The 11,924-nt window shown below is 53.7% G+C and overlaps 1 protein-coding gene across 5 annotated transcripts in view; it reads right to left on the bottom strand.

The window, feature by feature from the left end:
- Positions 1 to 1,008: 1,008 nt before the first annotated feature.
- CABLES1 (Cdk5 and Abl enzyme substrate 1) overlaps positions 1,009 to 11,924 on the bottom strand; it is a 112,131-nt gene continuing 101,215 nt past the window's right edge. Inside the window, exons 7-9 of one of the 5 annotated variants that reach the window (XM_027576365.2) lie at positions 8,110 to 8,216; positions 6,747 to 6,954; positions 1,009 to 3,812 (exon numbers count right to left, since the gene is read on the bottom strand). In XM_027576365.2, the coding sequence (XP_027432166.2) occupies positions 3,672 to 3,812; positions 6,747 to 6,954; positions 8,110 to 8,216 (456 nt within the window). In that variant the 3' untranslated portion in view covers positions 1,009 to 3,671. The remainder of the gene's footprint in view (positions 3,813 to 6,746; positions 6,955 to 8,109; positions 8,217 to 11,924) is intronic. The other 4 variants (XM_027576364.2, XM_027576366.2, XM_027576367.2 and 1 more) reach the window with 4 other exon arrangements.

Raw genomic sequence — 11,924 nt, 5'->3', positions numbered from 1 at the left:
TTATGAGGGGGGCTCTGAATTAGCCCTCTCCCATACTGCAGTGAGTTCCTTGGGCAGTAAGACCGCTCCTTTCATGGGTTATTTTCTTTTATAGCTTTTTACTTCAGTTATGCCTCACAGTTGCCCTCCTGGAAGACGCCTTTTAAGTTGGTGTTAACGACATGTGACTCGGGATTTATAGTCGTCATGTTTCCTCCTTTCCCAGGCCGCCAGCGCTCCTACCTGGCCCTGCTGTGACCTGGCCAGCGCCGTCCTTAACCAGAGGGTTCTCAGAGCCCCCCTCTCCCCGGAAGAGGAACTCGGGCCACCCCCCTCACAAGCCCCCTTTCTTTGAAGAACTTTCCCCAGCAATGCACCGATATTTCATTAACAGGTAACAAAACTACCTGGCTCAAATGTTCTCCAGCAGCCGGCGAGGGCGGCAAGGCGGCCTCAGGCTCTGAGGAGCTAGCGAGGCAGCCGGAGGGAGAGGCCGGCCGTTCACGCCTGAACCAGAAATGTCAGAGAGAAACAATTCGGCAGCAGGGGCTGGAAACAGTTTTATTTTTTGCTGTTGGGGGAATGAAGGGGACAGAAGAGAGTAATGAGGAGGAGGGAAGGCTCTCCAGGGTCGCCTCTCCCACAACAGCAGGGCAGGGCCTGGGGAACGGAGTGGGTTATGTGCAGTAAGGGACCACCCCACAATGGGCCAGCTGCGTGAAGACCACAGAAATTGTAGCAGGGGAATTTTTTAAGTTAAAAACGAGGGTGGGGGGCGCCTGGGTGGCTCAGTCGGTTAAGTGACTGCCTTCAGCTCAGGTCCTGACCCTGGAGTCCCGGGATCGAGTCCCGCATCGGGCTCCCTGCTCGGCGGGGAGTCTGCTTCTCCCTCTGACCCTCTTCTCTCTCGTGCTATCTCTCATTCTCTCTCAAATAAATAAAATCTTTAAAAAAAAATAAAAAGGGTGGGGGGAACACAAAGAAACGAATAGCTTTGCATTTGGTGTGTTTCCTATGTCCATGGAGGTTTGCCTGGGGGGAAACGGAGGGCAAATAGTGACCTCAGGCCCCTGGGGCAGCTACGCCAGGGGCGGGGGAACAGACCCCTCCCAGGCGGGGCCCCTGCTCGGGGACAGAGCGGCTACGCGCGCCTGTCTGCTCGGCTGGTGTCCATCTCTGATGAAGAGGCAAGGCTGACTAGAGAGAAGCCCAGGCTGGGGCACCGAGCCAGGCCCAGCAGCTCGTCTAGTGCGGGCCTGCGGGGCACGCGGCTAGGAGGGCTCCCCTGAGAGAGGCAGGGCTGAACCTGCCCCTTGTGGTGGAGGGTGAAAGGGCAGGGCCTCCAGGTCTTCTAGAACAGTCTGCCACGTGGCCTCCGCCTCTCCATATAGGCACAGAGTCCCTGCCTCCTTGTCAAAGGCCCAGGCTGGAGCAGTGTCGGGGACGCATGTCACCGGGGTGGCTCTGGCAGTGGGTGACCTTCGTCTCCTACCCTCGGTCTCCTCCTCCTACCTTTAGAAAGCTCATGTCAAGGACAAGCAAAAGAAGCCTCTTGACAAAATCATTCTTAGACCCCTCCCTGCACCACAGGCCAAAATAGTTTAAAAAGAAGTCTTAGGAAATTGTTGGTCCATTTTTTTTTTAAGTTCATCTTGTAAATGCTGAAAACCAAACATCCCCAAATTCAACACTACTAGCCTGATTTTAAGACCCAGGAAAGACCCTGGTGGCATGTGTCACCCATCAGCCGCCCCCCTGAACTTGGCAGGACCTCCAAGGCAGATGGACGGTGGGGAGCTCTGTGGGCAGTTTCTAGATGCCAGTGGCCTTGCTCCTCAGAGAGGCTTTCCATCTGCCAGGGACTCGCCAGGGACTCACCAGGGAGCCGAGCAGGCTGCGAACCTGGGGCGGCTCATCAGAGAGTGGCAAATGACAGACACCAGGAGGGAAAAGGGCATGTTCAGGCGCTAGAGATGCTCTGAACACCTCGTGCTTCATTCCCCATTTGCCTCATTCGCAGGAGGTAGGTACCCCTTAACGGTTAGCTGATTTAGAGATTATGTTCATCGTAGCCCCTGACAAAATCAGGGTCTTGCCACTGAATCCAGCCAAGGAAATTGGTTAGCACAGTACTCAGTACTAAATTCAGTTAAAACTAGGACTCTGGAGAAAGGGGAGTGTTCTGATCTCTCCCCAGCTGTTTCCTAAGTTCCTCCATCCTGTACGACCCTCAGATTCTTTCTAGCTCTAAGTAAAGCTGTGCTCGGCCTCCCCGGCACCCCTTCCCTGGGGGGGTGGTGTAAGAAGCTCCAAATCCGTGTGCAAGTGGGGATGGTGGCAGATGAATCTGTAATGCAGGGCAAGGGGTGACCGGTGACACACAGGTGTCTACACATATGCATACATGTATATAGAAACAAAGTATTTTAATTCTCTTTTTACATGGCCCCAGGCCTCCTCCTGTCAGAACTCCAGCAGCCCCCCCCCCCCCCACCTTGTGGCTGCGAGGTGCTGGGTGTGGTGATGGCCTTTATGGCCTTTAGTACGGGTCGTCCCGGCCAGCTGGGGCAAGTCACAGCTGCAATTCTGCACAGACCGCTGTACGGGGCCATGAGCAGCCCCTGCCTCTCCAGTTGACCGAACCTCAGCTCCAGCTGCAGTGTGTCCCAGCTGTCAGAAGCCTCCAAACACCAGTCATGCAGCTTACACCTACTCTGGATTTTTAGAAAATATTTATACAGAGCGAGCACAATCAACGTGCTTATTACGCACTCTAACGTAGAGCACAGGCATACACACCACGGAGCGCAGCCCCGGCCGGCTCCAGCGCGGGCAAAGGGCGGAGGTCAAATGTGCGCACGCGGCCTGGCGGCGGGAAGAGGCAGAGCACCGCAGGCCACACCCTTCCACGTGCCCCGGCCGACGCCGAGAACCGTCTTCTTTGTCCCGTTGGTGGCAGGAGCAGTAACCGAAACTCTGGCATTTTCTGAGGGCAGAGGATGTCAGACCATCTGTTGCGGAGGGAGGGAGGATGGCGGAACCCAGAGATTATGTAGAACTGCCGAAGGTCAGGCTGGCTCAGGACCCCCAGGCAGAGGTCTGCTCTGTGGTGGCCGGGACTGGCTTTGGGGGCCGAGGAGGGCTGACATGGAATCTCTCAGACACACACATTCTCCCCCCTGCGTGCCCCGGGTCTGGGGGGGGGGCGTGGGAGTGCACTTCCAAGAGTGGACACACAAATAGATTGGCACACTCTCTTGACACAGTGAACCCTCTTTTAAAAGCTCCTCCCTGGCTGCTGCAAATTCTCTTCCCCACTCTGCTCTAGAACTTTGCACTCCTAAGTTGGACCAGGTCTGGAGGGGAGGCCCCCTGGACCATGCTTGCGAGGTTTGTATGTGCCCGGGAAGAACAGCAGCGTGGGGACAGCTGGGAAGTCTTGCCAGGGGAAAGCCAAAAGGCCTTCTGCCACCTTCCACACAGGTCTCCCCTTTCCCTGCTGCGTAATAAACCGCTCACGGCTCATCCCGGCTCACCAGGACTCCCTGAAGAGTTTCCGGTACTGCTTCTACTCAAAAACATGTTGGGAGGAAAAACGGCTGGTATGTCGAGTTCTGTTTTTGCATTTCCAGTAGTAAGTGCTGTTCCACGAGCTCCGAGGAAGTGGGCCGGAGCCCTCCTTGGGGCCTGTGCTAGGAGCTCTGGATTAGGCGTCTGTAATGGGGCATGACTTCATGCTCCGGCAGATGAAGAGCAAACTCCAAGGCCACTAACACTGGGAATTCAAAGGCAATCAGTTCTCGTCTATTTAGCCGGAACTTCTCTTCCAGTTTCTGCAACAGAATGAAAGGAAATCAAGAGCATTTTAGCTTTGAAATAAAACTCTCTCTCCATGTGTACGCTCTCTATCCACCCGGCAGTGAGTGTTTACGGAGAAACCACTTAGGGGCACGACTGTGGAGGAAGAAAGGGGGGCACCAGCTGTACTTCCTGCTCTCAGTCCTAGTGGAGAAGGAACTGAACCACCCCAAGGATGCGCGGCCTGCCAGGCGCCTGACATACGGCCCCTGACTTCATTTAATCTCTCAATAATCATGCAAGGTCAATGCTATATTCATGTCCCCTTCACGGGGCACAGAGAACAGGGTCAAGAGAGCAAGAAGTTTGTCTACGGGGACACGCACAGTCAATTGCAACGCTCAGCTCCAACCTCAACCGGGGTTCAAACTCCACCTGTTACCGTAGATGATTCAGGTGTGGAGGGAAGACGACAAAGGTCACAAATCCTCTACGACAGTAGTAACTCTGTGGTAAGTTCAGGATTGGGGCAGCTGACTGCAGCTTGGGCCTTTCGTTTCACACGCAAGGACCCAAGACCTGCTGCGATCATCTGCCTTTCAGGCCGTGGTCCAGCTGGAGCCTGTGGGTATGAAGGGCCTGAGCATGCAGCTGTGCTCAGCTCGCACCCAGGGCCACCCCCTCCTCCTGCACAGCCTCTCGTTCCACCCAGTGGTGGAGGCTGCGGGAGCCGAAAGGAAGGAGAACAGGGTGGGGGTGGGGAGGTAGGGAAGGCCTTGTTTTTGCCAGGGTGCATTCTGCTCTGGCTTAATAAAAACAAGGACAACAGAACTCATGGGCAGAGCCATTAGTGGCCATGTTCCAATTACAACTGGGAGGGGACCTTGAGTCAGCCTCACAACTCCTGCCAATGTCTGACCGTGGCCCGTAGGTTCTGCATGGACACTATAGGCTTTTGCCGGATGGTCCATTACTCGACTACCAATAAATGTGCATAACATCACACTCGTAAAGATTAGTTCAGTGAATATGTAAATCTGTTGATTCTCAGCTCTGATTTGGTAACCAAAGATCCCTTCCATGTTCCTAAAAGTATATACAAGTTAGACAATTATGCGCCATTTCTTAGAAGCAGTAAAGCACTGACTTAACACTTTCTCCCATCTATGGATGAATGGATAAGCAAACTGTGGGATATACAGCCAGTGAGGTATTATTCAGCCTTAAAAAGGAAGGAAATTCTGACACCTGTTACAACATGGATGGATCCTGAAAACCTAATGCTAAGAGAAATAAGCCCGTCACAAAAGACAAATAGTATGGGATTCCACTTACGCGAGATCGCTCGAGTCAGGTTCAGAGACAGAAAGCAGAACGGTGGTGGCCAAGGCCTGGGAGGGGAGGGGGAGTCAGTGCTTAATGGGGACAGAGTTTCAGTTCTGCCAGAAGAAAAAGTTCTGGAGATGGATGGTGGTGACGGCCACACAAGAGTATGAGTGTGCTTGATACCACTGAACTGTACACTTAATAAAAACGGTAAGTTAAAGCAAAAAAGAATACTCTTTCTTATGTGGGAAGTACCTCCAACAGCTCCCTTTCTGCTTTTTCTCCTTTGCCGCTGAGCCAGCCGCACAACCAGACACACAGGGCATTGTTGTAGCCACGACTTGTAGTTGCTGGATTCTGAGCTTTGCAGTCTGGGGCCTCGCTGACCCTGGAGGCTCAGCCCCTTTTAGGTAGGGTTAGCCAGTTCCTAGAGAGGGTGCACAACTAGCCAGTTCCCAGAGAGGGTGCACACCTTTAATGTGCAAACCAGCCAATCTGAGGCCCACACCTCCACCATCTCCCCCATCTGCCTCTCACACTCCACTTGCCCTCAGCACCCAGGGCCAGGGAGACAAGTAGGGACAGCGCAACTGCCCCAGAGTCCACTCAAATGACTCTAGCTAGCCAGTCCGAAGCCTGCGTACCCTGACTGTTCCTTCCTGCCCACAGTTCCCCCTTCTCCTTCTGCCTCCTGACCAACCACAGTACGGTGTTTCCCGCCCCCCCCCGCCCCAATTCATATGTGGACACCCTATCCTCCAACGTGCTGATATTAAGTGGGGGGCTTCAGGAGGTTGAGGAGCTGATGAGTGCAGTCCTCAGGATGTGATTAGTGCCCTTGTAAGAAGAGAGCAGAGAGCCTGCTTGTTCACTTGCCCTGCCATGTGGGGACATAGTGAAAGGGAGGCCGTCACAAGCCAAGGAGGGCGTGCTCACCAGGACCTGTCGCTGTCACCTTGATCTTGGGACTCCCTGGCCTCCAGAACCGTGAGAAGAAAGTGTCTGGTTTAAGCCGCCCCGTCTATGGGATTTTGCTATGGCAGACCGAGCTAAGCCACTTCTCTTGGGAACTGTGATAAGAAGCTATCTTTTCAATGGCAACGGTCTTCTGATCTGTTGGTTTTACTGTTTCTCAAATTTTCTATGAAAACACTATTTTAAAACAGGCATTCACATAGCCACCCAAGATTGGGGTTTCCTTGCTTTGAGGGGGCTCTCCTTTAAAAGGAGGAGGGACCCCTCAATCAAACCCATGCCCTTCCTCAAAGAAGAGGCAACTAAGGCCACAGGAAGCCAAGGTCTGTTGAGCCAAAGTGTCTGACGGACGCTCTGTGGTCACACTGCCCCCAAGTCCCCTTCCCGTGACAGTGGCTTCTGTGGTTTGAGAATAATTTCACCCCTCATGGTGTCTGGAAATGGATTTTTATGGCCAGACCCAATACTGGGGATCTTCGGTCTTGTCAAAGTGGACCATCCCTCTGTTCCAGGACAGCCTGAGCTGTGGGGGGCCCGACCTCCACTGCAGGATGACCTCACAGCCCCGGTCTCTCCGTGGCTACTAACAATCAGAATTCTGCCGGGTAGGATCACCACCCAGGTTCTTCCCATGTGCTCCCTCAGCCAACAGGACTCAGGTCACTCACGTCAATTAAATGCTTCACTTCGTGCTTTTTCAGGTCACTTCCGATTTTGGCTGCTAATAGTACACATGCTCCAGCACAAAGCTTCCGGTTCTGTTTGTTTAGCTTTCCCTTGAGAGCGAGCTTCTCAAAATAGACAAAGGCCATGGCCACTGTGGGCTCCTCGAAGCCACAGTCCTCCTGGGCAAGCTTCCGCATCTCTCGCTTCAGACTAGAGAAAGACAGGAAGGAACATTATCAGAACTTGGCAGTTTCAGGACTCCAAAGAGAAAGACTAGTCCGTCCTGAAAGCATTTCCTTTTTCTCATTCCCAGAAGGGTGACATGGAATGGGACTAAATCCTGAGGCGTAAGAAATTTCCATTCTACGTGGGTAACAGACTTAAGCTGCTGGGGCTCTTTTCTCTTGGTGGAACTGTAGACCACATCAACAAGGGACACAGAAGGCCACACTGAACCCAGGTGGTGTCTGAGGGTCTCTGGAAACTAGGTGTAGAGCTGTCCAAAGGGAAACTATGAGGGGAACTATGATCATTCCAGACAGACACCTAGAGAAATAAACTAGGTCCTTGGTATCAACTCTACTGAGGATCTGCCATGTTCAAACACTATGACGAAGAGGGATTAGGACAGCACAACAGCCAGGGTACTGAGGAATGCTACCCAGCAAACGGACAAAGTGTGACTACTTCATTTTTCTCACATCTGGCTTGGAACATGCCAGAATCAAATCAGTATTGGGCTACACAGCATGTAAGTATTGGCACATACTCCCACGCTGTGCTGGCATATAGTCTAGCTTCCGTCACTATGTGCACTGAGCGTCTGTCCTGATAGACGCAACCCCAGGCAGCTCCTCTCCGACCCGGCAGATGTGGGTCACCACAAAGTCAATCCAATCAGCTGCAGGGGAAACATGGGCCTGACTTTGCTTTGGCTGTCAAATCTCGGGTGGACGACTGTGGGCGAAGAATTATCTCAAATGCCATCAAACCAACTCTTTTCTGTTTTGTCTACATTTGAGAAAGCAGGGAACTGAATGTTTCCTATTGAGTTTTCTGTAACATAACCCTGACTGAACTGCTAAGCCTCAGACAGTAGGAAATACTGATTCTTTCACTTAAGGAAACTCCCCTCACATCCATGTCAACTCGTGTCAAGAGCTCTGCCTTCTGCCCTGCTTCTCTTGGCTCTCACTCACGGAGGCAGGAGTCAGCCAACACCGGGTGAGCCGCTCCTTGCCGCACGCACCTGTGTTTTACTTCCCCAAACTACACGAGGAACCAGCATACAAAGCGTGAGGTTATTCATGCATGCCAGGAGAGGGCTTGAATGGAGAGTTCAAGTGGATGTCGAGCCTCACGTACCTCCTTATTTTGCTGAGTGTTAACTTAATGTGAGGAAACTTCTCCTTGAAGGTCTCATTCATGTCCTTCTTGAGATCTGAGGGCTTCACGTAGTCGATTACTGTGGTCTGTAACAGGTCGGGCAACTCAGGTCACTCTTTTAAAAATTTTTTTAAAGATTTTATTTATTTGAAAGAGAGAGACAGCCCCAGTGGGGAGGGGAGGGCAGAGGGAGAGGGAGAAGCAGACTCCCCACTGAGTAGGGAGCCTCACATGGGGCTTGATCCCAGGACCTTGAGATCATGATCTGAGCCGGGCTCCCTGCTCAGCGGGGAGCCTGCTTCTCCCTCTGCTGCTCCCCCTACTTGTGCGTGTGCTAAGTCTTAAAAAATAAATAAATAAATAAAATAAGGGTCATGGGTAACAATTATGTGCACATTATGGCCAACTTATGCCACTTCTGACAGCACCAAGCGGTGAGGAAGCCCGCAGGAGAGGCACGACAAGGGCCCCCCTGAGCCCGAGCACCTGCAGGGACACGGTGTCTGGGACACAAATCCCTGCTCCAGCAGGCGACTTTGGAAAGCAGTGGCCTCCACACAGCCAGCAATCAGTGTCTGGCAGGGAGGGAGCCCCTCTTTCAGTTCCTGGGCCTCAGCCTGTTACTTAGCAGCGTTTAGGGCACGGCCGGTAGACCCGCACACGTGAGGCTTCAAGCCACACTTGACCATCGCTAGTCGTCCGGCGGTGGGACATTTATCTAACTACCCGAAACATCAGGTTCCACATCTGTAAGACGAAAACAGCTAACAGTGCCTACTTCACATGGCTATTATAAGAACTACAGGGGAAGTCAAGGGCTCGGTGCTGCGCTTGGCATACAGCAAGCACTCGATAAACGTTAGCTATTTTTTCGTTGTGGGAAAATATACATCACATAAAACTTACCGTTTCAACCATTTTAAAGTACGCGGTGTGGTGGCATTAAGTACATTCATGCTGGTGTGTGGCCATCACACCACCCATCTCCGGAACTTTCATCATCTTGCAAAACCAAAATTCTGTCCCCCCTTCAACAACTCCCTGTTCCCCCACCCCCACCCCAGCTCCCACTGGCAACCGCCATTCTGCTGTCTCTGAACCTGACTTCTCTAGGCCCCTCGTACAAGTGGAATCATAACAGTGTTTGTCCTTTCGTGGCTGGCCTGTCTCCCTCAGCATCATGTGCTCCAGGTTCAACCACAGTGCATCTCAGGTCAGAATTCCCTTCCTTTTTAAGGCTGGGTAACCTTCCATTGCGTGTACATGATGTCAGCTACTAGTAACAGTCTTTTAAACCTTCCGTTTCTTTCTCTTCACCTCCCCTTCTTTTTTTCGGCAGGCTCTTAGCCCAATGTGGGGCTTGAACTCACAACCCTGAGATCAAGAGCTGCGTGCTCTCCAGACTGTGCCAGTCAGGCGCTCCTCCCCTCCCCCTTTCTAATCCCATCCATCTTTAAAGACTGGTTCCTTCGAGCCCCTTCTGAGGCGCCAGGTCTTCCTGGCTCATTTGTGCTGTACGGTATTAACTCTGAATGAAACACAGTCTCTGGCTGGGTCTCACCAGGTTGGCCTCACTCCCCCTCCTCGGGATTCTGCTCTCGAAGGGCAGCAACAATGCCTGATGCCTCTCTGGCTGGCTGCTGGCAATAACCTTCGCCAGGCAGAGCCCACGAAAGGAGCAGGTACGGATTTTACCCAGAAGTCCCGTTCCTGGGGACGGCTTCTGCGGCCTGGCCTCTCCCGAGGGACACATCATCACGTTCCTCCATGGCTCTACACCAGCGGGTGGCTAGCTGTAAACACCTCCGTTCAGAAGACGCTTGACCGGACAGGATTTTAGAACTGGCTCGTGGGAGGCCTCCGGTGTCCATTAATAACCGAGAGGAGACACAGCCAGCATGTCCCGATTCACACTGATCTAAACAGCACCTTTGTAACAGCAGCTTTGGCGAGTAAAAGCGAAACCATGGCAAGATGAACTCAAAACGGTTCTACCACACTTGTTCAGAACCTTCTCAAATTCTGGGTGGAAGCAGACTTGGTGCGATGCCAAGAGTTCTTCCATGGCGCCATGTCTTTCTGGCCCGATCCAGAAGGCTCTCCCTCAGCTGGCCCAGGACACAGCCGTTCTGGGAGCCGCCCTGTGCATGCACCTGTGATGTGCTGGCAAGGAGCTAGGGAGTGGCTCCGTGGCCCCAGTGTGCAAACACGAGCATGCACACACTTGTGTGCAGTGATGTTGTGCTGGGCGGCAAGAGGAGTGGGGCATGGGACTTCACGGAGGCACTTACTGTCTCGCAGAGTGGGCGCTTCCCCTGTGGCAGCCCTCCAAGATGCGTTTATCATCCCTGGCAGACGGGGCTGAACAGGATGTACGATTTGTCATTTAGGAAAGCGGCAGCAGAATGGGGAACTACCTCTAACACGGTTACCTCAAGCTGGGCCCACTGTCCAATCAGCCAATTCTTCTGTTCCCAAAATACCCAGCCCTCCCTCCCTCTTCTACCCCACACCAGGCACCCCGAACTCTCAGGGACAGACTCTCCTGCTCATCCTTGGTGGATGCAAGTCTCGAGCAGACTCACAGGCCTTTGCTGGGGACTGAAGCCCGGTGAGCTCCAAACAAGGATATCCCAGAGCGGAAAGGGGTGGTCTGGATCCTTCCCTGTGGCAGCCACAGCAGCTCTGCTCTGCCCTGTACGCAGATACACACACAGAGAAGCGGCCTGCAGCTGCGAGCCAGCCACCTCGTCTCCCGGACGTGGACGCAGAGGCTCAGAGGGGGGAAGGGGCAGGGCCAGCCCCGGAAGCCGGGGCTCCCAGCTCACCACCTGCACTGCCTTCCTGCGTTTCCACTCTTAATCGGGCTAAAAGGAGCAGGGGAGCCAGCTCGAGACTGCCGGCAGGTAGGAAGGGCCAGCTGATGGTGGGCAGCTCTGCCTCCAGCAAGGTGGCAGCCCTGAGAAAGAGGTTCAGCCTCCTGAGGCCTCGCCTCTGCTTCCCTGAATGAGGAAAAACACCTGGCGCGGCTGCTTCACAGGTTTCTCCCGAAGCGCCGACAGAGAGAACACCACGTACCTAAAGGACACTGGAGAAGTCTATCAGTCTATCAAGAGCACAGAGACAGGAGATGGCAGAGGGCTGGGCTCTGCTCCAGTCGCGCTGAGTCAGCGTGTGAGGGTGGCGGGGGGGCGGAGGGGGTCTGGGATCCATCCCCACAGTCACGTTGCCCGGGTGACTTGCACACCCAGCAGAGTCTCCTTGTCTGGCTAGCACCCAGCCACGGCTTGGCCTGGAGCTGCTTCTACGGGATCATCTTCCCTAAAGCCCCAGCGGCCAGATCACTCTTCCAGTGATTCACCTTCACTACATGCTATGGTCTGGAGAGCCGGCCCTCTCCCAGGATGCGCCCTGCTGTACGTCCAGATTCCTTTGCAGCTAGGATTCCAAATACCATTCTGGTTCCTCCTGTCCCACGCACCAGCACAAGAAGGTACCGCTGAAGCAGAAGCTGGGCTTCTTTCTGCTGTTCTTTCCATCTCAGAAGGACCTCACAAACACCAACAACCCAGCTCAGCTTGCAGCCCTGAGCCCAGGCCTTGCAGGAGAGACCGTTTTCACAAGTAACCCCGTCCTTGCTCTTGGGGTACAGAGCCCAAGGCCTACTTTTCCTGAGAGCAGAAATGGACACGTACATTTACTTCCAGGCTGGTCCTGGAGAGGGGGGCAGATGGCGGGCCAGTGAGCCAACACAGAGTCCCTGGGCCCAATGCCTGGCTCCCAGTGTGGGCAGC

Source organism: Zalophus californianus, chromosome 14 (assembly GCF_009762305.2).
Source record: "Zalophus californianus isolate mZalCal1 chromosome 14, mZalCal1.pri.v2, whole genome shotgun sequence".
NCBI lineage: Eukaryota > Metazoa > Chordata > Mammalia > Carnivora > Otariidae > Zalophus > Zalophus californianus.
The sequence above is the reverse complement of the archived record's forward strand: the minus strand, read 5'-3'. Positions and strand labels throughout refer to the sequence as shown.